The following is a 23,675-nucleotide window of genomic DNA, read 5'->3' as shown; positions in this document are numbered from 1 at the left end:
CTTTTTCCACATGCATTCATGTTGAATGAATACATTTTTTATACACTATATCAGAAAAACAAAATCATGATTAATTGATTGATTTGAGTTTTGTAGCCAGTATCTTTTTCTTTTAAATATGTTGTTTATGATACACGGTACATACATACACACACACACACACATATATATATATATATATATATATATGTGTGTATGTGTATATATATATATATATATATATATATATATATATATGTGTATATATACTGTGTATATATATATATATATATATATATATATATTATATATATATATATATATATATGTATGTATGTATCATAAACAGCTCTATAAACAGCATAAATTAATTTACATGTACATATAAATTTACTGCATTTGCATAAATAATGTAATAAGGTCAATTGTTAAAATATTAAGTTAGGAATATAGTGGTTACTTAAATACATCAAATAAAAAAACTAAAATCTTAAATTATTATTAGAAAAGTAAAAACTTGCGATTGTTAATGAATAATTACTGTAATTTCTGTACTCTTTCATGACAAAGTTTAATGCTTCTCTAATGCTGCATTTCATTACACAAGCGAAATGTGTGGGTGGATTGCCTATCCTGGTGGTCTTTAGAAATCATAAAGAACAAAATGTAACTGTTGTAATATCAAAAGTAGGAAATGAGGTCAATTGCTTTTAAAAATGTAATGGTGTTAGATATATTTAATTAACTCTTGAGTTAACCCTAATATGTACTGTACCAGTGTAGTGGTTCCTTGCCCTAGGAAAAATGATGGGAGTATAATTATGTAGTATATTCATATCCGGTATGAGTGATTAGACCGTACATCTGTTGATTAACCTCTCCTTCTCTTTATCGCTCTCTCAGGAAGCGGAGCGTCAGAGGCGAATGGAATGGGAGAAGAGTAAACGAGTGGAGCTTCAGACACAGAGAGAAAAAGAGCAGAGTGACATACAGAGACTTAAAGACAGGAAAAGGAGTCTTGAGATGGAGCTGGAGGCGGTGGTCAGATTGCCTTTACTTCTTTCAATTTTTTTCTTCTTCCATATACCTGTTCCCCATCCAGACTCATACACCCTGTTCTCTGGGGAATGATGGTTATGTTATATTACAAATTAAACACATTTGAGTCTTTTCATCTCCTAGGGTAACAAGCATAAGCAGATCTCTGATAGGCTGCGGGATGCCAAGAGTAAGAGTCAGATCCAGAGGACCGAGCTAGACCTTATTAATCAGAAGAGAGATAGTCGTATTACAGATATCAATTCCCTACAGTTGCAATTTGAGGTAGGTTATGTTTTTGTTGCACGAATAGCATTGCATTCATTATTTTTAACTTCTTTTTCATTCTTTCATTGTTGTACACTTCTGTGTAAAAGTGTGATCAGTAAATGTTAGTGAATCCTGAGAAATCCACCAAAAAATATTAAGCAGCACAACTGATTTCAACATTGATAATAATAAGAAATGTTTCTTGAGCACAAAATCAGCATGTTAGAATGATTTCTGAAGGATCATGTGACACTGAAGACTGAAGAAGTGACTGCTGAAAATTCAGCACTGCATCACAGAAATTAATTACATTTTAAAATATATTCAAATATATATTTCACAGTGTTACTGTTTTTACTTTATTTTTAAACAAATACTGTAAATGCCACCTTGTTGAGCATAAGCGATTTCTTTAACACATTAAAAAAAAATCTTTAAAATAAATAAATTATATAACAGTCTATATGAATGTGTTTTTGCAGGAAATTCAGAGGCAGCTGAGTCGTCTTGGTCCTGAGAAGCAGCGACTGACAGAGAGACTTCTAAATCTTACCCAAAACAACTCAAGTGAGCACTCACATAGACCTGAAGCAATCAATGAATAGACGGGTGGATGACTAATTTCAACTGTGTCCATTTCATCCCTCTTGAATTCAAGGCCTGGGAACATTGACGTTTTTATGTCCTTCTTTCTCTCCTTCTTTTTCCCCTTTCAGGTCCTTTGATAAATGATGTGAAACAGAGTTTGTGCGAGAAAGATCTGAGCTGTCGGAAGCTAAAGGAGCAGCTGGATGTTTTGGAGAGAGAGACCACTGCGAAACTCTCACAAATGGAGCAGTACAACAGAGAAATCAAGGTCAGCAGCTTCTCTTACATTCCCAGTGTAAACCTCAACAACATTTAAAGTGCCATGTTTTGATTAAAGCTCATGTGGGCTTTGGGTGGGGGTTTGCTCTTTTCAAATTTATTTTAAACCTAAATGTCCCTGTGAGGGACTAGTTCACTGTTCTCTATGTTCCTGTGATTAAAACCTACAGCTCAACTCCCAGCCCTGAAGGCAGAGGATTGAGCACTTCATTACACACTAACGTTCACACAGTTCACACTAAAGAAAACTCAACACACAAACACTATCACACTAACACACTTACTGCACTGGCTGGTCAGATCGGAAACCTGAGCTTTATACATGTGGGATTCAGCTATTGTCCAGTACACGTCTAATGTTTTCTGCTCCAAGCCTTTATTTTTTTCTTTTTTTTTTTGGCCAATTTATTGTTTTCTTTCCTCCCACTGTATCTCTCCTCTTTCTTCTCTTCCTCTTTTCCCCCGGCTGACTTTATAGTTTGTAGAAATGGATGACTGTGTGCTTCAAGGACTTCTCTCTTTGCTGGGCTGCCTAACCAATCTCTTCCTTCTAATAAAGGTTGACCTGTCTTTATCTTTCCTTAACTCACACTCATCTCTAAACTGCCTGCCTTTCATTCATTTCACCTTTCGCCCTAGTTATTCTCCATGGATAAAGTCTCACATTACCCATAGTACACTGAAATGAGCTTCATGACCTTATAACATCTTTGTGTCTGTGCCATTTCATCACTTCGTAATGGTGTCATTAATTACACTAAAGATTTCTACTCACTGCCAAAAAATAAAAAAGAAATGAGATTTCATAATGCAATACCACATCTATGTATTTTGAAGTTTTGTTATAAACATGATGTATGTGTTAAAGAATTGTGTGGGTAACATTGTAGGACTTGAGACAGAGGCAGAGTCAGCAGCAGGACGTCCTAGAGCAGCTCAGGAGGGTGAGATCTGAGAAACTCAAAGAGCTACAGAGACACAGGAAAGAAGAGGAGGAGAGGAAGAGGAAGAAAGAGGAGGAGGAGAGGAAGATGAAGAAAGAGGAGGAGGAGAGGAAGAGGAAGAAAGAGGAGGAAGAGAGGAAGAGGAAGAAAGAAGAGGAGGAGAGGAAGAGAGGAAGAGAGGAGAGAGGAAGAGGAAGAAAGAGGAGGAGGCTGCCAGGTAAAATTTTGATTTCTCACACACAGTCATGCATATTTATCAAGCCATCTACAGTGTTCCAACGTAAATGAACAACATGGAATTATTAAGGTAACATATTTGAGATATATAGGATTTTTAAAAATCATGTAAATTTCTGTAAATATATTATAGTTTTGTAAAATATATTATACTTTTTTTTATAGTTATGTTCAGTTTAGGTTCAGCTTTGTAAAAAAAAAAACCACACACAAAAAAAACTTTAGTTCATTTATCACCCTTGTTTCTCTGTACAGTTTTCTTTTGTATCAGATTTCCATTCTTGTGATATTTTTCATCAAATATTCCCTCTAAAAGGGCTAGATTAAACACCCACTCTTTTACCCACTCAACATTTTGCTCATGTGTACATTAGACAGGCGAAGCTGGAGCAGGAGGAAGCAGAGCGTCAGAGGATGCTTGCCCAGGAGCGAGAAGCCAAACTCAGGGAAGAACAGCAACGTCAGGCCCAAGCCCGACTTCAGGAAGCCCAGGAGCAGGCACGAGAGAAAGAAGAAAAGAGGAGGGCGGAGGAAAGAGAGAGGGAGGAGAAGGGAGGAGAAAGGAATGAACTGGCTCTAAACACTCAGCCCTCCATGACATACAATATCACAGAGAACAAAAGTGAGTGTGTGTGTGTGTGTGTGTGTGTGTGTGTGTGTGTGTGTGTGTGTGTGTGTGTGTGTGTATGTGTGTGTGTGTGTGGGTGAGGTGAGGTGCTTTGCCGAAGCTTAAAAATGGCTTGTATTCATCCACTTGTCCCATGAATATGATGTTTTCATTATATTCATTATAATGGGTGTCATTACTCTCACAGCTTCATGATTCACTTTAATTACCTGCCATTAATTACCCGAGTTAATATAACAGACTCCAATGGAACGTGAGTGTTTTGAGAGAAGGAAGGTAATAGGCTGCGAAACACAGAGTTTCATACAATATATGTTTATGTATATTTTAATTTCACATAATACTCTGAACTCACACTGTGTTCTGTGTCTTAAAGGAATAGTTCACCCCAAAATGAAAATTTTGTTAATGTCTTTCCAGACCTGTATGAGTTTCTTTCTTACGTTCTACACAAAAGAAGATATTTTGAAGAATGCTGGTAATCAAACAGTTGATGGTCCTCATTGACTTCCATTGAATTTTTTTCCCTACTATGGAAGTACATACAACCGTTTGGTTCTTTAAAATATCTTCTTTTCTGTTCAACATGAGAAAAAGACATATATAGGTTTGGAACGACATGAGGGTGAGTAAATTATAACCAAATTTTCATTTTGGGGTGGACCATTCCTTTAATACTTATTTACACAGTGTCTTATTATGTTTATTATAATGTTACTTCAGTGATAATTCACCCTAAATAGAAAATCCTGTCATCTTTTTCTCACCCTGTTGATTTACTCCAATAAAACTTGTGCGCTAGTCTTCTGAATTCAGTTTGAGAAACAGACTCAGATTTAAGCAATTAAATGCAATCATATTTATTATTTATTGATTAATATGGGCTTCTCAGTGAGCTTGAAAACCTGATCAGCATGATATGTGAATGAATCATACTGTACAGACCAGTTTGTAAACTGGTTCAGTAGATTCATTAAATAAATCAGCTGTAACTCACAATGAAATATTACATGGGAAATTGCAGTGGTTTTAAAAATGAAATTTAGATGAATTTGTCAAGCAGTTAATTAAAAAAAAATAGATTTAATGGAATGTTTCAGTGCAGAGAGCAATACAATTATTGAGATACATATAAAATGATGTTTGCTGATGTGGGCTTTCTGTTGTGAAGATGTTTTTATATGTTGAAATATGCATTTGTAAATGTGCCAAATGGTTGTGATAGGGTGATTGTGTTTTTTTTTTCCAGGCTTGCAGCCAGTGGTGACTACTGAAGCTACATGTGCTGCCCTCACCACCTACAGAGCTCTCTATCCCTTCACAGCACGCAACTCTGACGAGCTCACACTGGAGGCAGACTGTCTGATCGAGGTTCAGTACATATGTCAACACATTCACTCACGCAGTTATAATTTTACACACATATAATTTGGCTTCCTGTGGATCCACAGGTAGATGAATCAACAGTTAGAGAGACCGGCTGGCTGTATGGGAGTTACCGTGGTAACAGCGGCTGGTTTCCAGAGAGTTATGCTGAGAGATGCAGTAAAGGCACTCAGACTGAATGGACTGCAACGAATTCACAATCCACAGCGCCCTCTACCAACTACCCTGGGTATGGCACTAAAACTACTCTGTTATCACTCTAATAAATGCTGGGTTAAAGACAATCCAACTTGGCTTAAATATGGACAAACCAACAGTTGGGTTAAATATTTGACCAACCTGTTGGGTAGTTTTACTTAACTCAACTGTTGTTTAAAAATTACTATATGACTGGCTTAAAATTAACGCAAAATCAGACATGTAATTACTAGAGGCATCAGTAGCTAATAATCAAAAGGTGAACATATATTAATAAGCAATTTAATAAAGGTTTATTATGTAATTATTATTTATTAAACATATTGATAAATGTTCATTTCAAACGTTTTTTGGGTAAATTTAAGCAAGACATATAGTATTTTTTAAACAACAGTTGAGTTAAAACTACTCAGCAGGGTAATCAAACATTTAACAAACATATATTACCCAACTTTGGCTGTTTTTAATGCAGCATTTTTATAGGGTTCTGACTAACTGTGCAATTTAGCTTAACCACTTAATTTATTTTTTCAAACTGTATGTGATATAAATGTCTTGATTTTTAAAAAAGAGGTTTTTTTTTTAATCAGAGAAAACATCCGTTTCAATCTTTCATCAGTTGTAGCCCAGTAGATTCAAATTTATTAATATCATTATTGAAGTTACACACAAAAACAAGTTAAACACAATCAAGGATTTTTTTCCACTCTAAAGGAAAAATAATAGAAAATGTTATTAATATTTTTTAATTATATGCCCAAATATAACAATTATAAATATTTTTACTAACACCATTTCACTATTCCCTAGAAAATGTCATATAGACACTTCAATGAAAAGTAATGATAAAAAAATTAGATCAGATGTTTGAAGTGATTCACGGAAATTAATCAAATTTACAACAGACAAAGAAGGATTGTAAAACTAGTCTAATCAAACATAGTGGCCAAATAAAAAGATATTATGGACACAATCTCAATATTCACAATGTTATATAACAATTTTATATAACAACACAAATATATTGTGAATATTTGATTTATTGCCCAGCCCTATTACTGACATACATATTGTTTTGATGAGCTTCACATTTGTGCCAAAAAAGTGATGTTAGTATATGTGTCAGACATTACAAAAAAAAGAGTCAGATGCAGTCGTTTAGACTGTCAACGCTCTTCTATTCTTAATCAGTGAATGTGAAAGACCTTCGTCAGAGATTCTGCAACATTCGGTAGGTGTGACATCCCTGACTGCTATAGAGCCGGTGGGACATGATCTTAACAGACTAACTTATATTTAAAGTTGCTTTAGGGTTGTGTTATTAGTTTTAATATTTTTAAATATTAAAAAAAATGTAATGGATTTATTTAAGATGAATGAAAAATCCTTTAAAATCCTGTTTTTACCCCAGAATTCCTCGGGTGGATATAGAAGGACCAACACCAACACACACACCAGTGTCTTCAAACACACAGCACTCACAGGTTGGCATATGTGAATATACACAGACATACCATATATCTTACAACATTGTTTTTTTGATCACTGGGAGGAATATGATCATTATGATACTCCGATTATTGTCCCTGTACATCACTTCTGTTTTTGTGCAATAGGCTGTAGCTCTGTGTGAATGGAGCGCTAAGACTGACAGTCACCTGGGCTTCTCTAAAGATGACATCATCACAGTTCTGGAGAAGCAGGAGAACTGGTGCTACGGAGAGCTCAACGAGAGCCGGGGCTGGTTCCCTTGCTCATATGTCTCCATGGTTATCACCAATAACACACAAACCGAGTAAGAAATGGGATACCTCTCTTTTAACCTCATAAATTTTCTTAATTAAATAATTATTAAGGTGTAATTAAAGATAATTGATTTTTTAAAAATTTAATATTTAATATTTTGTTATAATTATAACATAGGTCATACTTTTATTGTGCCTGGCAGCTTAAAGTATTAGTTGAAGGTGAAAACTATTTTAAAATTATTTTAAGATGTGCTCTTATTTGAGATACAGCAGGGAATCCAGGGATGATTGTAAAATTGATTAAACTATGTATTAAATTCAGTATTTCTAAAGTCTTTATCTAAATATACATTTAGATGGTAGTATTACTTTGTTTTAACAAAAGCTAGATTTGCGGTACTCTTTATGCAAGGCTTGAATGAAATTTCTCCTGCTCAGATTTTTTAATCTTATCAATCATTTTAGAATAAATTATGTATTTAATTAGTAGCCAATAAATATGTGCTTGAAATAAACCTAAAGCTTTTTCGTGTTGTTTGTGTCTCTTCTAGGCCGTTATATTCTACTGTGGATGAGATAGAACTTTCAGATTCTGGTCGGTTTGAGGGTGAGGCGTCTGTTTATGTTTTTATACAGCTTTCTTTAGTTATTCAGAAGAGATATCATGAGGAGATATTTTGATTAAATTGAATTGTCATTTTCTATTTGTCTTGATCTTATTAGAGTATGTGGCTCTGTACACATATGAGAGTCCAGAGTCAGGTGACCTGACATTCTGTGCAGATGATGTTGTCCTGGTAACAGAGAGGGAAGGAGAATGGTGGAGAGGGTGCATCGGTGACCAGTCTGGCCTCTTCCCTTCCAACTATGTTAAACCCAAAGAGCCTGATGTATGCATGTTCAGATAATTGTATATTATTATGCATTTACAGTTGCCTTGTGAATATTAGTTATTTATTCACTTATTGACCTAATTTTAATAAATTGCATTCTTTTCTGCATAACATTCTTTTGCAGAGAAATGTTTTAAAATAATTTGCTTTCAGAGACATTTAAGTTGGTATGCATTTTGATAATGATTGCTCACTGTGTTATCATTTTAGACTGCCAATCCTGGAGTTCCTGGTAAAAAGCCAGGTGAGTTTTGAGAGCATAGTACCACTACACAGAAGCAAAAATAAAGGCTGGTTGTTTCACATTTGAGATATTATTCATTTGCCATCTTCACTGGTCTTCAGAGATTGCTCAGGTGACTACGGCCAATGCTGCCAAAACACCAGAACAACTAAGTCTGACACCTGGTCAGCTTATTGTGGTGCTGCATAAGAACTCTAACAGCTGGTGGCTGGGTGAACTACAGGTTAGCACTGTATATCACATAACCAGACTTAACCTAACCACAGGACAGCATTTGCTTATAGTGCAATATAGTGCATATAAATACATATTAATGTTTAGATGGATGGGTAGATAGATAGATAGATAGATATTAGGTGACAGTTTCACAGTTTTCATTTTTAAAATACTAATAAATGTATGTGTTTGTAGGCACGGGGTAAAAAGCGTAAAAAGGGCTGGTTCCACTCTTCTAATGTCAGATTATTGGAGGCCAATAGCGGAAAAATAACTCCAGCATCTCAGCCATGTAAGATACACACATACTCTTTTATTCATGCTCTTTTGTATGTGGTTGCACGTATGTGTTTTTCCCCTCCTCTGGCCCATTCTGCTCCATCCATCCATTCTCTCCATCTTTTCTGCTCTTCCCCCGTAGTGTGTCAGGTTATTGCAATGTATGACTACAAAGCAGCCAATAAGGATGAGATGAGCTTCCAGAAAGGTCAGCTGATCACCGTACTCAACAAGGACAACCCTGACTGGTGGAAAGGAGAGGTCGCTGGGCTCATAGGGCTGTTTCCAACTAATTATGTGAAGATGACCACAGAATGTGATCCCAGCCAGCAATGTGAGTACTATGAGTTACCGAATAAGTTCCTGTTTCCACATCAGAGTTGTTTGTTTATTAGGCAGTGGTGAAGAAAATATAAGCTCAAATGGGTTAAATTTATTGTGTTGGAAATAAAAAGAGTAAATAAAAAGATGTTTTACTTTTTTACTTTTGATGATGGACAGAAAAGGACATAGACTTTTTGGCCAAAGCCTTTCTTTCTTTCTTTCTTTCTTTCTTTCTTTCTTTCTTTCTTTCTTTCTTTCTTTCTTTCTTTCTTTCTTTCTTTCTTTCTTTCTTTCTTTCTTTCTTTCTTTCTTTCTTTCTTTCTTTCTTTCTTTCTTTTCAACAACTTGGAATCTAATATATTCTCCATCTATCTCCATTATTCATTCTCTCCTCTGCCCTTATCTACTCTCTTCCACCTTTTTTCCACGTCATTCGCCTCATCTGTGTTTTATTGTAGGATGATAGCTCTGGCCCCTCCTTCCTCTTCCTCCTCTCTTTTCTGGACCAATCAGAACACTGCTCTTGACCAGGAAGCAGCCTCAAGACTCAAGACAGACTAGATTTGTTTGGATTTAACCCCTCCTCTTCTACTATTTCTGTTTAGACTTGGCTTAAATCACAAATGAACACACATGAGTTTACCTCCACTGGCTTTAGGACATATTTTTCTTACTGTTTAATCGGAAAAGATAACACTTGCTTCTTTTCTCTGTTTATTTTAGGAAGTGACATGAATTAAAGGGGCCATATCATGAGTAACTGAACGTTCCTTGATCTTTTTTGAAAGAAAAGTTCTTACATCTTTTGTAAATTTCAACTCTAAACTTCCTGTCCAGTCCCAAAACAACAACAACAAAAATGTTACTAAGCTACAAAAAAGGATCATTTTGAAAAAGTCCCTAATTTCTGTTGTAATTATAATAAAAAAAATGTCTATTCATTGACTATTCAGTAAACTGACTAAATTTATCTATTAACTAACAATTAAAATAAATTATGATTTTTATTATAATTATTATTTTTTGTTTAAGTTTTACAAAGGTCCTTGATCGTTTCTGCACTAGGTCTTTTTTATTTTTATTTTATTTTTTATTTTTTAATAGAACCCCAACAGCAAATATGCATCCCAGTGTGCCAGAGAACTATTTATTGCATCAATAGCTAAAGATCATATTTGGTAACAACTTAAACAGCTTGTTTAATTTTAACATGAAAAACTTGGCTAAAAACGCAAAATTTGGGCACAAGAACCTTAACTAACATTATAAATGGACCACAGGGTAAAAAAATGAACAATAAACATAGTGTGTATGACGTGGCCCCTTTAAAGTGAACTACCCTTTAAGTCAGCACTGTTCATCAGCACAATCATATTTGTATATCACAGGATTGTTAGTCTGCCTCTGCGTGTTTAAATGTAGTCAAAGGAACTGATGACCAGCAACGCGTGTTGCCCTCATATTGACCAGCTATGCAGCCAGCTAACAATCGTGACCTTAGAGATCTTAGAGAGTTCGCTATGAATGTCATAACCTTTGCTTTGGATGCATTTTTATATGGAAAGTATTCACAATTATATGAAGCAGAATTTCACAAATAAAGTTTTTAATTGTGAGATGGTGTTGTGATGTGGTCACTGATGAGTGCATGTGCATGTGTGGCTTGTCCTGCATGTGTGTATGTGTGTGTGTGTGTGTGTGTGTGTATAGGGTGTGCTGATCTGCTCAGTTTAGACACTATGGGCTCTGAGGAGAGGAAGAGGCAAGGCTACATCCATGAGCTCATTCAGACAGAAGAGTCCTATCTGGAGGACCTGGAACTGGCACTAGAGGTGAACCAACAGCTGCATCAACATTATTTATTATATATTCGCTTTTGGAAAGTAGTGCTATTTGTTTGGACTCTAAGTTACAAAAATATGTTCATTTGTTTCCTGTGTTAATGAATATTCAGGTGTTCTATAAGCCAATGGCAGAGTCTGGGCGACTGACGGAGGCTGAGATGAGCATGATCTTTGTGAACTGGCGGGAATTGATCATGTGCAGCACCAAACTCCTAAAGTGAGTCAACACTGACTGCTAGAGTCCGTCTGGTGAATAGATTTTTTTAGTCCAGTATTAATTAATATTCCAGTTCTGTTTGAAGCTTGCATGATTTGTGTGTTAAAGGCTTCTGGAAAACAATTTTTTGTTGCACTTGGGACTATAAACTAGCAACCAATGAATGCAAATAAAAAATGAAAGAAGTCAATACAATATTTATTTCCATTTTCTCTTAATGAAAACAAATTCTCACTATGTATGTAGATTTTGAATTTTTTTGTTGCTTATATTATAACATTAAAAATAGCTTCAAGTAAAAAATATTTTTATTTAAAAACTACAAATGAAAAAACTACAATAGGAAAAAATATTACATTAACTACAAAACAATAAAAAGATTACATAAAAATAATTACAATACAGTAAAAAAATACATTAAAAAATAACTACAATAATACAGTAAAAACATATTTAGTGTATCATTTTTATTTGTCGTTACAAGTGGAGTGGCTAAAAGTGTCTCTCTAATGGGTCATATCATATTTCAAGTACATTTAGATTCCTAGACAAACAAAAGCAAATGTATTCAGTGTATTTTATGTATGTATCATATACCAGGTGATAGCCTGTGTGTTTTTCAGAGCTCTGCGTGTCCGTAAGAAGATGGCTGGAGAGCGGATGCCGGTGCAGGTGGTGGGTGATATTCTGTCCTCAGAGCTCTCTCACATGCAGGCCTACATTCGCTTCTGCAGCTGCCAGCTCAATGCTGCGGCCCTGCTGCAGCAGAAAACAGACAAATCAGCTGACTTCAAACTCTTCCTGAAGGTAAATGGAGTGCAGTACTTCCTAGTAACAGAAAAACAGCACACGTTTTTACATTCTACTGCTTTCAGACAGGTATAGCATTAACACTAGACTGTATTAAACAGTGAATAGTAGAAAAGTGCACAGTAAACCTTTTTTTTTTTAATAAGTAATTTTGGTCTAGGGTTGTTTTGCTGCTTGATCGGGTCTACTAAAGAAAAACCAGTTGTACATTTTTTACAGTAGTCCACAGGATGGTGCTGTTGATTTCTACTCTCTCGTGTAATACCGTGGATGAATTCACTGTTGATAGCGATAATAAATTATTTAGACTCTTTTCCTTCTCTACATTGTGTCTTTATCTTCTTCACAGAAAATTGCCAGTAATTACCGCTGTAAAGGAATGCCACTGTCCAGCTTCCTCCTGAAACCCATGCAGAGAATCACACGCTACCCACTGCTGATCAAGAACGTACGAGAAGCGGCTTCTACAGACATCAACTATGAAAATTTAACAGTAGAATGATATGAGAAATAGCAGCTATTATAGAAAGTCAGAGGAAAAAAAAACATAAGATTATGAAAGAAAAAATAGGCTATATGAGCAAATTTCTTAAAGATAATACGATTAAATAATAGACTAATACACACACACACATTTAAATCAAAAATTCATAAGGATTCGTAAGATTTAAATCAGCAAAGACATGATGATCAAAGGTGATATTTTATAATTTATCAAAATAAATGCTCTTTTAAACTTTTCATCCTTCAATTAATTCTGAAAAATGTATGCACAATATATACTGTAAAATGTTTCCACAAAAAATATTGTGTACTGTATATGGAATAACAAAACTGATCAACAATAATACAGTAATATTGCATTATTATTGTTATTATTAGTAGTAGAAGTATTAACATAAGTGGTAGGATGAAAAATTAAATTATTATTAATATAACGTTTTTTTAAATGAAACATTTTTTTAATTCAGCAATATTCATGATGTTTATTTAGGCAAATAATTAGTTTGTTATTTCTGAAATCTGACTATATAGATTCTGGAGAATACCCCTTCAACTCATGCAGATCACGCAAACCTGCAGGCGGCACTGGAGCAGGCCGAGGAGTTGTGCTCACAGGTGAACGAGGGCGTGAGAGAGAAGGAAAACTCTGACCGGCTGGAATGGATCCAGAACCATGTGCTGTGTGATGGAGTCATTGAGGTGAGATCACTGCTGGAGAGTGGCTGTTACCTTTTTGTGCTACATAATGACCTCCAAGTGTAAAACAACAGCTTTTATTATGTGTTATGGTATTTATAAAAATGTTTTTTATAATATTCTCCTTTTAGCACCTCGTTTTTAACTCTCTGACGAACTGCCTGGGCCCTCGAAAACTGCTGCACAGCGGCAAACTACATAAGACCAAGAGCAGCAAGGAGCTTTGGGCCTTCCTGTTTAACGACTTCCTGCTCCTCACCTACACCTCCAAACAGTTCTCATCTGGGCCTGACAAACTCTTCAATCCCAACTCAAATGCACAGTACAAGATGTATAAAACGGTAAAGCAACGTGACTGGTGTCGATCTGGAGCTTGTTTTGTGTTAAACTCTCTGTAAAATGTCCCTATCTGACACTCTGTCTCTTTTATTCTAGCCAGTGTTTCTGAATGAAGTCTTGGTAAAAATGCCCTCTGACCCTTCCAGTGATGATCCAGTTTTTCACATCTCACACATTGATCGCGTTTACACTCTTAAGGCTGACAGCATTTATGAGAGGTACACCTACTTTACCAACATTCAAGCTAAAATGCTCTGAGAAAGGCCTAAAGCTGCAATTATACAGAACTTAAAGTAAAATAAAGGCTATATATCATTCAGTTTAGAGTACATTGCAAAATACTCATTTATTACAGTGAGTATCTATTGTACAACAGTATTGATAATTTTCTTGTTAAATTAGGACTACATGGGTACAGAAGATCAAAGCAGCATCTGACAACTTCATAGAGACTGAGAAGCTGAAAAGAGAGAAAGCATACCAAGGTTGGGATTTCTTGATGACTATTAAGAGTCAATGTCAATGTGATTGAATGTAGCTTTACTGATAAAAGCCTGTGTATGGTGTTTAGCTCGCTCACAGAAGAACAGTGGAATCGGGCGACTGTTGGTAACGGTCCTGGAGGCGACAGAGTTGAAGCCCTGCAAACCAAACGGTTAGACAAACTACACACAAACAATCTGGGCTCTATTCACACAAACACAGAGGCCCTTCATTAATCATTGACCTCAGGGATTATTATAGGTTTAGATTGCAAGTTTTTTTTACTTTTAACTAATTTAAGTTTGTATTTTTCATTTAGTTTAATAATTTTTTTTTTTTGTGTTTTCTAGGTTCAGTTTTGTTATTTTAACAGGCATTATTTTAAAATGTTTAAAAATGGTGCTATATTTCACAGCACAATCTTATTATCTAGTGGCGTTTTCATTTTTAATGCAGGTTAGTTGTAAAGGTTTCAAGTTTTATTTTATTAAGTTTTGAAGTCAAATGTATTGCAGTTTGTTTCAACCAAATGAAATTTATATCACACTGAGTATTTTCATTATTTTACGCATAGACCTCACTAAACCTTAATATTTCTCAGTAATAAGACATGTATATTTACATTTAATCTTTTAGACATTTAGCAGATGCTTTTATCCAATGCAACTTACAAATGAGGACAATGGAAGCAATCAAAATCAACAAAAGAGCAATGACATGCAAGTGCTATAACAAGTCTTAGTTAGCTTAACGCAGTAAACGTAGCAAGGTATATTTTTATTATATAAATAAAAAGAAAACAGATAGAATAGAAAAAGAATAGAAGAATAGAGCAAGCTAGTGTTAGAGGCATTTTTTGCTTTTGTTAATTGTGTAATAAATAAAAAGAAAACAAATAGAATACAAAAAGATTAGAGAAGCTAGTAGTTTTTTTTTTTTAAAGAAAACAAGTAGTTAGTAAATGAATAGCGTGCAAGTCTAAAAGGGCAAGTTTTCTTTTTTTAAAGAATAGAATGAATAGAATTAGAATAGAGAGTGCTAGAGTTAAAGGGTCAAATAAGGATGAAAGAGATGTGTTTTTAGCCGATTCTTGAAGAAGGCTAAGGACTCAACTGCTGGGATTGAGCTGGGCAGGTCATTCCACCAGGAGGGAACATTTAATGAAAAAGTCTGTGAAAGTGATTTTGGGCTTCTTTGGGGTGGCACAATAAAACGACATTCACTTGCAGAACACAAGCTTCTAGAGGGCACATAAGTCTGAAGTAATGAATTTAGGTAAAGGGGTGGAGAGCCCTTGTGGTGGTTTTGTAGGCAAACATTAATGCCTTGAATTTTATGCAAGCAGCTATTGGTAGCCAGTGCAAACTGATAAACAAAGGTGTGACATGCATTCTTTTCGGCTCATTAAAAATGTATATTTCTGCTGTGTTCTGGATTAATTGTAAAGGTTTGATAGAAATAGCTGGAAGACCTGCCAAAAGAGCATTGCAATAGTCTAGCCTGGACAGAACAAGAGCTTGAACAAGGAGTTGTGAAGGATGTTCCAAAAGAAAGGGCTTGATCTTCTTGATGTTAAATAAAGCAAATCTGCAGTACTGGACAGTTTTAGCAATGTGGTCTGAGAAAGTCAGCTGATCATCAATCATAACTCCAAGGTTTCTGGTTGTTTTTGAAGGAGTTATGGTTGACGTGCCTAACTGGATGGTGAAATTGTGATGAAAAGATGGGTTTGATGGAACCACAAGCAGTTCTGTCTTGGTGAGGTTGAGTTAAAGGTGATGGTCCTTCATCCAGCAAGAAATGTCTGTTAGACAAGCTGAGATGCGAGCAGCTATCTTTGGATCATCAAGATGGAATGAGAGGCAAAGTTGAGTGTCATCAGCATAGCAGTGATAAGAAAAGCTATGTTTCTGAATGACAGAAGCTAATGATGCCATGTAGACAGAGAAGAGAAGTGGTCCAAGAACTGAGCCCTGAGGCACCCCAGTAGTTAGATGTTGTGACTTGGACACCTCACCTCTCCAAGATACCTTGAAGGACATATCTGAGAGGTAAGACTTAAACCACCGGAGTGCAGTTCCTGAGATGCCCTTTGCCAAAAGGGTTGACAGGAGAATCTGGTGGGTAACCGTGTCAAAAACAGTGGACAGATCCAGCAAGTTAAGTATTGAATTTTCAGAATCTGCTCTTGCCCATCTTAGGGCTTCAACAACTTAGAGCAAGGGAGAATGTGCAATTCTGAAACCAGACTGGTTGCTGTAGAGGAGGTTGTTCTGTGTGAGAAAGGCAGAGAGCTCATTCAAGTGTTTAAATATAATATAAAAAATATTTATAAAAAAAATACACATTTTCTATCTTTCTTTTTAATTTCTTTAATACTGCAATCTATTTCCTATTTTTAAATTTTGCTTAAATTAGTATCTTTAAATGTATATACTGTGTATAAAAAAATTAAGTATTTTAGTTTTTTTTCAGTTTGTATCAGTATAATAAGAATCATATCAACATTATTACTTCCATTTTTATTAAGCAACTTAGCTAAATTTATCTAAAAAATAAGACATAATATCTTAGATTTATACATTTTGGAATATACATTTCATCCAACGTGACTTAAATTGCATTAAAGGTATACATTTCCTCCATTCTTTGGTAATCAAACGTGGAATTGCTAACTGTATGTACTGCAGGAAGCTGTTTGTACAGTATACTGTATGCCATTGTTTTGCTTCTCTAGTACTGTATATACATCTAGTTTTAAGGATGATTAGATATTAATACTGGAGAACAAGCCAAAATACTAAGTAGAAAATAATGTGTGTTTTTAGGGAAGAGTAACCCATACTGTGAGCTAACCATGGGTGCCCAGTGCTACACGTCCCGCCATCAGCCCGACACGCTCAACCCCAAATGGAACTTCAACTGCCACTTCTTCATCAAAGACCTGTATCAGGACGTCCTCTGCCTCACCATCTTTGAGAGGGACCAGTTCTCTCCAGACGGTGGGCTGCTAAGTGGCACGACACACACAAAATATACATACACAAAAACATATGTATTTTTTAACAGATTGTGCTTTCAATACAGATTTTCTAGGTCGTACTGAAGTTCCTGTAGCAACAATAAAAAAGGATCAAGATGGTAAAGGTCCACTGGCACGTCGTCTGCTGCTTCATGAAGTTCCAACTGGAGAGGTCAAAGTGCGGCTTGACCTGCAGCTCTATGATCAAACACCTCACCCGTGAACTCCACATCTGTTTCATTAGCAGTACAACATTTAATAGCTCACATAAGAAAAGTTTATTCATTAGTGTTCATTTTTAAAAGTATAGGAATGCCTCTGTACACTTTTGACATTATAAAAGTTGAACCACTTAGCATATGTTTATATGCAGTGAAATAGAAGCTGGTAGTCTCATATTTACTCTAACACATGCTTGATGTTGTATAATGGGGAACATTGGGTAATAAAATGATGATTGTTTGGGACAGGAACTGGTTTTTACTTTGAAATCTGTACATTTTTAAAGTGCATTAGTAATCTGTACTGTAGTTTCTTATGTCACCGAAATTGCTGAAATTCAATCATACATGTGCTTCCCTAACCTGTTTCCGGAGCCCTTCAGCACGTTTAATTGTTTTATTATTAAATACTGAAGCACAGTTTTAAAACACTGTAATATATTTAATTATATAAAGACTAAATTATATATAATGTTATCTGAAATTTTGTGACGCAACACAAATTATGCTTTACATTCCTAATTGTACAAATTTAGGGAATGTATAATATGGAAGAATGTATAATATGGGTCTTATGGGTTTCCTTTGATGATTTTAATAACAGCATTTGGTTTTATGAACAGACTGGATCTGGATGTTGTACATTTGAGTTGTTGATGATGAATGTCAAAAGTTTGTGTGTTATTTGTTCTGTTTTGTTATTTGTTTAATGCATAATTGTATAAACATCCATAGGAATAGATTATTGTATGGGTTTGGGTACAATTCATATACACCAAAGACAAAAATAAAAACGGAGAATGTTGACAATGCTTATCATAAAATAACTGTTTTCTACTTATACATTTATTTTCTTTTTATTTCACATAATGAAAAAAAAAAATATATATATATAAAAAACATTTTAAAAAAGTGGAACCATAAACGATTTTGTAGTGTGAACTATTCTTAATATATTTTCTTCAACATGGCTCTAACTACATTTAATTGTCAAAATCTGATCACCTTACGGTTTCTGGATATTGCAGAACACAGAATATTCATTGTTAAATAAGCACTACACACATTCCACACTGTACACCTCATTATTTATTGCACTGTAATGGTATAACAAGCACCATTCTCAGTAATGGAAAACCCATGTGTATATACATTCTCACGTCAATAAGGCCCTAAGGAACGCTGTCATCAGCAACAGGACCAGCACTGAGGGAGGAAGCACCGTCCCTCTGCCAAAGCCGAATGTGGAGTGCATGAACTCCTGCAGAGTGAGAAATGACCTCAGTATTACTGAAACATAATGACTGATACAAAAGCAGCTCAATAGTGAGCCTGAAGCAAGTACCTTGATTTAAACAGACTGCGGTTCTCCCATAGTCTCTCTGAGGCAGTACCTCTGGAGGCTTTGGCCCGTGACTGTTTACGGCTCTGTTGGGAAACAGGTGGACTCTGGAGAAGTTCCTCCACCTGTTGCCGGCGATATACATGACCTAGAACACACAGTTTAAAGGTAATAACAAAAGCCATTTTGTTTACCTCATGTGTTTCAGTGAATTCCCCCTCAAAGAAACCCCAAAGCAGTTAAATAGCCTGGTCACGAATAACAGCAAAAAGACTTGTAAAATTTATTATTAGTTGACAGCACCTGTTTGGCAGCGAAGTATTACTGTCTTTTCCTTAATCCTGGCTCGTGACTGGAGAGACAGGGGATCCTCCAATGCTGGGGTGGAAATCTGCAAAAAAAAAAAAAAAAAAAATCAGAAAAGTTTTTTAATCCTTCACTGAATCAAAAGCATACAATTGTTAATGCATTTTGTTTAGTTTTTAACTATTAACATTAAAAAGAAGATGATATGACTCACTTTGCCATGATGTGGTGTGTTGAAGTGGTGCAAGAAGGGGTTGTAGTCCAGAGGATCATAACTCTCTAGAAACACAAAACCCTGAAAACACAATATACATTTTAGTTATTAGGGAGGTTTTGGAAATACTGCAGTTTTCCGTACTTATGTGTTTTGATCAAAAAAATTTATCAAACATTGTTTATTGACAGAGTTATTCCATGACACTAATAGGCTTAGTAATAATCTTTGCTGAAGTGTGCTCAACTCAAAAATATGTAGTTACTGTACTGTATGTGTTTAACCTTAGATATATTCTATTAAAACTATGTTTTTATGAGAATTTTTAAAAGGACCATTTTTATATGGTGGCAGAGAGAGCTCAATGCACTGCAACTTCAGAAAACACATGCAAATAGAAAAATCAAGAAAACATCTTCATCAGTTTGATAGCAGGTGCTGCAAATGCTCACAATGCAAACAAATAAAGAAACGCATTGCAAATGCTTACAACATAACTAAATAATGTATATATATATATTTTTTGCAAAATTTCTTTGTTTGGTTTAATTAAATTGTTTTCTTAATTCTTAATTTTTTCTTAATTTGTAATTATAGAAATATATATATATATATATATATATATATATATATATATAATATATATATATATATATATATATAAAAAAATATAATATTTCTCAAATTGTAACAATACCAAAACTTTGCCATGATAAAGTGTATTCATCTTCTCATGCACCAGTGTTTGGGAAAGTTACTTTTAAAAGTAATCCATTACGATATTGTGTTACTCCATGAAAAACTTAGCTACTTTTTATGAAAAGTAATGTATTACATTACTTTTGTGTTACTTTTTGTCACCTGAGCTGGGACTGCTTATTCATTTTTGATAACAAAAAAAACAAGAAGTTATATTTTTGGCAACTGTAACTCTCAGAGCCGGTGAGTCTCCACACACACACACACACACACACAAACACACACACACACACACACACACACACACACACACACACACACACACACACACACACACACACAAATGAAATTAATAAGCGTTAGCCTGTCTGCACCTCACTCCTAATTTCTCTCAACACGGGCACAGAAGAGGTTTCAGTGAATTAATGGGAATACAAAGTACCTTGCATTACTTCTTTATAAAAATAATGCATTTTTACTAGTTACTTGAAAAAAGTTATCTGATTACGTAACTCATGTTACTTGTAATGCGTTATTCACGCTGTCAACCAAGTTTTTTTATTCATGCTTGATACGATTAATCAAGTTGAACATATCTGCCTTGTGACAATAAAATAGACAGAATGATTTTTTTCTTCTATAACAAAAAGTAATATTATTGATATTTATAATGTTAACTGCATTTCTGTACTTTAAAAGCTACATTTTGAAAATTCTCTAAATAAAGGTTATTATGAAATGGCAGAGTGTATTGATTTTTCTATTTTGTTCTGTAACTTGAGTATCAGTGCATTGCTACTGTAACAGTATGGTTATTCTAATTGCTTCTTATACTGTACCTGTACCTTAGCATTACAGTAGTTAATGTAGCGTGCATGCATGCTCCTCATCTTCTGTGTCTCAGTGTAGCCATGGTGTGTAAAATGTTGCTCAATGCTCTGCTGTACTGGCAGCCACACACACTGTGTCCAGCGCTTATGGAGCAGTTTACGTTTCCTCAGGTCCAGTGTGCCTCTGTGAGTAAGGTAGTGATCCAGATTCTGTACTGACACACACACACACACACACACAAACACAAATGTTTCTGAGGTAACAGAAAGATTCAAGTCTGAAAGGCCACCAAAAATATTACCTTAATGAATCCAGCCTCAGTCTCCAGCAGCGGCTGTATAATGGCATCAACTTCTTGCTGTTCAGAGTGTAATTGCTCCTGCGGTTGAGTGGAGTGAGTGTGCAACATTTATATAAAATGTAGTGTGTTTATAGGCAAGTGTGGGTGTACCTGTAGTTGTTTTTTGGAGCTGGGAGAAAGGGTGTGTTGCATGTCATCTGCAGTCTTTGTTTGTGTCATCATGCTGGTTTGTTGGAGCTTCATTCTCTTCCTTAATTAATTAATTTCCTGTCTGACTGAAGTTCATCAGTTCACTGATGACAGGGGTTTGTAAACACTATGGGCACAAGAGCAATAACACTAACATATGCATAGGTTTATGGAAGTGTTGGAAATTATTTTATATATGTGAACCTGGACCACAAAAAGGGTTTTTTTTCTGAAACTGAGATGTATACATAATCTGATATGTCATCTGAAAAATGGTTTGTTAGGATATTTGTCTGAGATACGACTATTTGAAAATCTGGAATCTGAGGGTGCAAAAAATTCTAAATATTGAGAAAATTGCCTTTAAAGCTGTCCAAATGAAGTTCTTAGCAATGCATATTACTAATCAAAAATTAAGTTTTGATATATATACGGTAGGAAATGTACAAAATATCTTCATGGAACTTGATCTTTACTTAATATCCTAATGATTTTTGGCATAAAAGAAAAATTGATAATTTTGACCCATACTATTTTTGGCTATTGCTACAAATATACCTGTGCTAGTTTTGTGGTCCAGGGTCACATGTGCTAAAACAGTCTGATGTTCTCAAGCCACAATCATCACTCATCAAAACACATGCAAAACATAGATAAATTGTTGATTTCTGTTCTAAAAGCCAATAATATTCTGCTGAATATGCTGTTTAACGCTTTAAAGCCTACTGAATCATATTTGATTTGATCAAATTTCTAAGGCCTCTAAATTATCAACATGATCTCTGATGAAAAATTTGTACACAACAATCTTCTACATTTCTACTGTCATCAGATTGAAACGGTTTATACTACACTATATGAACTCTAAAATCCTGCATTAAATATGACAGAAAAAAAACACATATGCAAACTTTTAATACATGTAAAATTTCTAATTAAAATGTTCCAATAAAAATAGACTTTTCTCAGTACTATTTTATATGTCAGGCTTTACAGGGTTAATGAACATCTCAATATTTCCTCTCTAATGTGCTGATACAATGACATTATAATGTCATATATTAAATATGTTAGAAATCAATTACCTATTTGGAACAACACTCGATTTACTGCTACTGTAATTGTCTGTAAAGCTTAATTTACAAGTATTGTCTCTGTGTTGCTAAATATAATTAGGCTGACACCACTATGGGTAGAGTCTTGTTGCACTGGGTTCAGTGAGTGTAACCTGAAGTGCAGCATCTAATTCCCAGGGTTTTCAGCACAGAACACACTGACACCTCTCTGTACATGTACAGTACATGCAGGGAAGAAAGAAAAGATATCCATGCACGAAGTCCTGAGCCGTACAGTGCTGAAGGACTCCGCCTGGCAGGACCATCCATATATCATTTGCATAATCTGTATAATAGTATAATAATTGTATCATTTATTCTTTTTTTTTTTTGATTGATGGCAGCTGAACAACAACAAAAAACACACCTCTTCAGGCACTTTATGCAACGGTGCCTTCAGAGCAATGACCACGTAAACAATGCGTTACCTAGACACACCAACAAATGTAAATAACTGAATCTTGAAAATAGTTCGACAAGTTAAGAATGTTCACAGGAACTTATATTCAGACAAATTGAACAAAGCGTCCAATGTTTAATTAGTAAGGTTTGTGATAACGGTGGATTCGCATTGACCGAAACTAACCACATCATGTTACGACATTCTACGGTAGACTGATTAATAAATTATAAAGTGACTAAACCAGAAGATGAGAAACCGGGTTGTGGCTGCCAAATGTATTAAAATGAATAGATTTACATATATCACCCCTTAAATTATTTACTGTCGTTCAAAATTAAAATTAGTTTGAAATATATGCCGGTAGGCTAATGTCAAATTGCAATAGGGTATTTGTATAGTCCACGAAGTCCCTGAACTGACTGAAAATTCAGTCATTACACGCTTATTTAGCAGTGATACTCACAGCGTTGTTATGCTGAAGCAGAAAACTGACGCAACGACTAGTTCAAAGCTAGACTCGCGACTCCAAAAGCTCTCCCTTGTTTTGTTGCTATGGGTGACGTCTCTCAAACTTAACGTAATTACGGGCGCGCTCCCACAGAACGTAGAGTTCAAAGCGTAGGGCTGTTCGATTCCGAAATTTTTGGAATCGGTTCTGGATTCGAATCCTCACTGTTGGTTTCGATTCTTTTTCTATTCTTGTTTTTTTTTTTTTTGATTGAAGGAACCTAATCTCACCATGATGACTGCAGGATAGGTCGTAGAATGTATCCTTCTCATAATATGAAGCTTTATTTGTAAAAAAATAAAATAAAAAATAAAAATAAAAAAATGATGATGCGTGGCCTAAATTGTAAATTTGTCTGCTTTTCCCGTGAAATTACTCAT

The 23,675-nt window shown here is 35.1% G+C and overlaps 2 protein-coding genes across 3 annotated transcripts in view; one reads left to right on the top strand and one right to left on the bottom strand.

The window, feature by feature from the left end:
- itsn2a (intersectin 2a) overlaps positions 1 to 18,199 on the top strand; it is a 43,906-nt gene extending 25,707 nt beyond the window's left edge. The window contains exons 13-40 of the mRNA XM_042746410.1: positions 887 to 1,020; positions 1,162 to 1,302; positions 1,770 to 1,854; positions 2,004 to 2,143; positions 2,633 to 2,713; positions 3,045 to 3,261; positions 3,724 to 3,957; positions 5,213 to 5,334; positions 5,415 to 5,578; positions 6,959 to 7,031; positions 7,164 to 7,342; positions 7,847 to 7,902; positions 8,019 to 8,185; positions 8,399 to 8,432; positions 8,534 to 8,655; positions 8,844 to 8,940; positions 9,070 to 9,261; positions 10,962 to 11,083; positions 11,206 to 11,312; positions 11,936 to 12,119; positions 12,472 to 12,570; positions 13,158 to 13,325; positions 13,454 to 13,663; positions 13,758 to 13,879; positions 14,064 to 14,146; positions 14,233 to 14,316; positions 16,973 to 17,146; positions 17,232 to 18,199. Of these exons, the coding sequence (XP_042602344.1) occupies positions 887 to 1,020; positions 1,162 to 1,302; positions 1,770 to 1,854; positions 2,004 to 2,143; positions 2,633 to 2,713; positions 3,045 to 3,261; positions 3,724 to 3,957; positions 5,213 to 5,334; positions 5,415 to 5,578; positions 6,959 to 7,031; positions 7,164 to 7,342; positions 7,847 to 7,902; positions 8,019 to 8,185; positions 8,399 to 8,432; positions 8,534 to 8,655; positions 8,844 to 8,940; positions 9,070 to 9,261; positions 10,962 to 11,083; positions 11,206 to 11,312; positions 11,936 to 12,119; positions 12,472 to 12,570; positions 13,158 to 13,325; positions 13,454 to 13,663; positions 13,758 to 13,879; positions 14,064 to 14,146; positions 14,233 to 14,316; positions 16,973 to 17,146; positions 17,232 to 17,389 (3,749 nt within the window). The 3' untranslated portion in view covers positions 17,390 to 18,199. The remainder of the gene's footprint in view (positions 1 to 886; positions 1,021 to 1,161; positions 1,303 to 1,769; positions 1,855 to 2,003; positions 2,144 to 2,632; positions 2,714 to 3,044; positions 3,262 to 3,723; positions 3,958 to 5,212; positions 5,335 to 5,414; positions 5,579 to 6,958; positions 7,032 to 7,163; positions 7,343 to 7,846; positions 7,903 to 8,018; positions 8,186 to 8,398; positions 8,433 to 8,533; positions 8,656 to 8,843; positions 8,941 to 9,069; positions 9,262 to 10,961; positions 11,084 to 11,205; positions 11,313 to 11,935; positions 12,120 to 12,471; positions 12,571 to 13,157; positions 13,326 to 13,453; positions 13,664 to 13,757; positions 13,880 to 14,063; positions 14,147 to 14,232; positions 14,317 to 16,972; positions 17,147 to 17,231) is intronic.
- A 170-nt stretch (positions 18,200 to 18,369) lies between these two features.
- Positions 18,370 to 23,393, bottom strand: fam228a (family with sequence similarity 228 member A). 2 transcript variants are annotated; one of them, XM_042747292.1, is made up of 8 exons: positions 23,251 to 23,393; positions 21,231 to 21,396; positions 21,081 to 21,158; positions 20,788 to 20,988; positions 19,250 to 19,330; positions 19,033 to 19,120; positions 18,733 to 18,877; positions 18,370 to 18,648 (listed from the first exon to the last, which is right to left on the bottom strand). In XM_042747292.1, exons 2-8 carry the CDS (start codon positions 21,321 to 21,323, stop codon positions 18,576 to 18,578), a joined length of 759 nt encoding a protein of 252 aa, XP_042603226.1. In that variant the 5' UTR covers positions 21,324 to 21,396; positions 23,251 to 23,393; the 3' UTR covers positions 18,370 to 18,575. The 2 variants fall into 2 exon arrangements, with proteins under 2 accessions (XP_042603226.1, XP_042603227.1); XM_042747293.1 differs by having other exon boundaries at positions 18,381 to 18,648; positions 20,794 to 20,988.
- Between the last annotated feature and the right edge of the window lie 282 nt (positions 23,394 to 23,675).

Source organism: Cyprinus carpio, chromosome B20, assembly GCF_018340385.1.
Source record: "Cyprinus carpio isolate SPL01 chromosome B20, ASM1834038v1, whole genome shotgun sequence".
Classification (NCBI taxonomy): Eukaryota; Metazoa; Chordata; class Actinopteri; order Cypriniformes; family Cyprinidae; genus Cyprinus; species Cyprinus carpio.
This window is presented reverse-complemented; position numbering and strand designations above follow the sequence as displayed.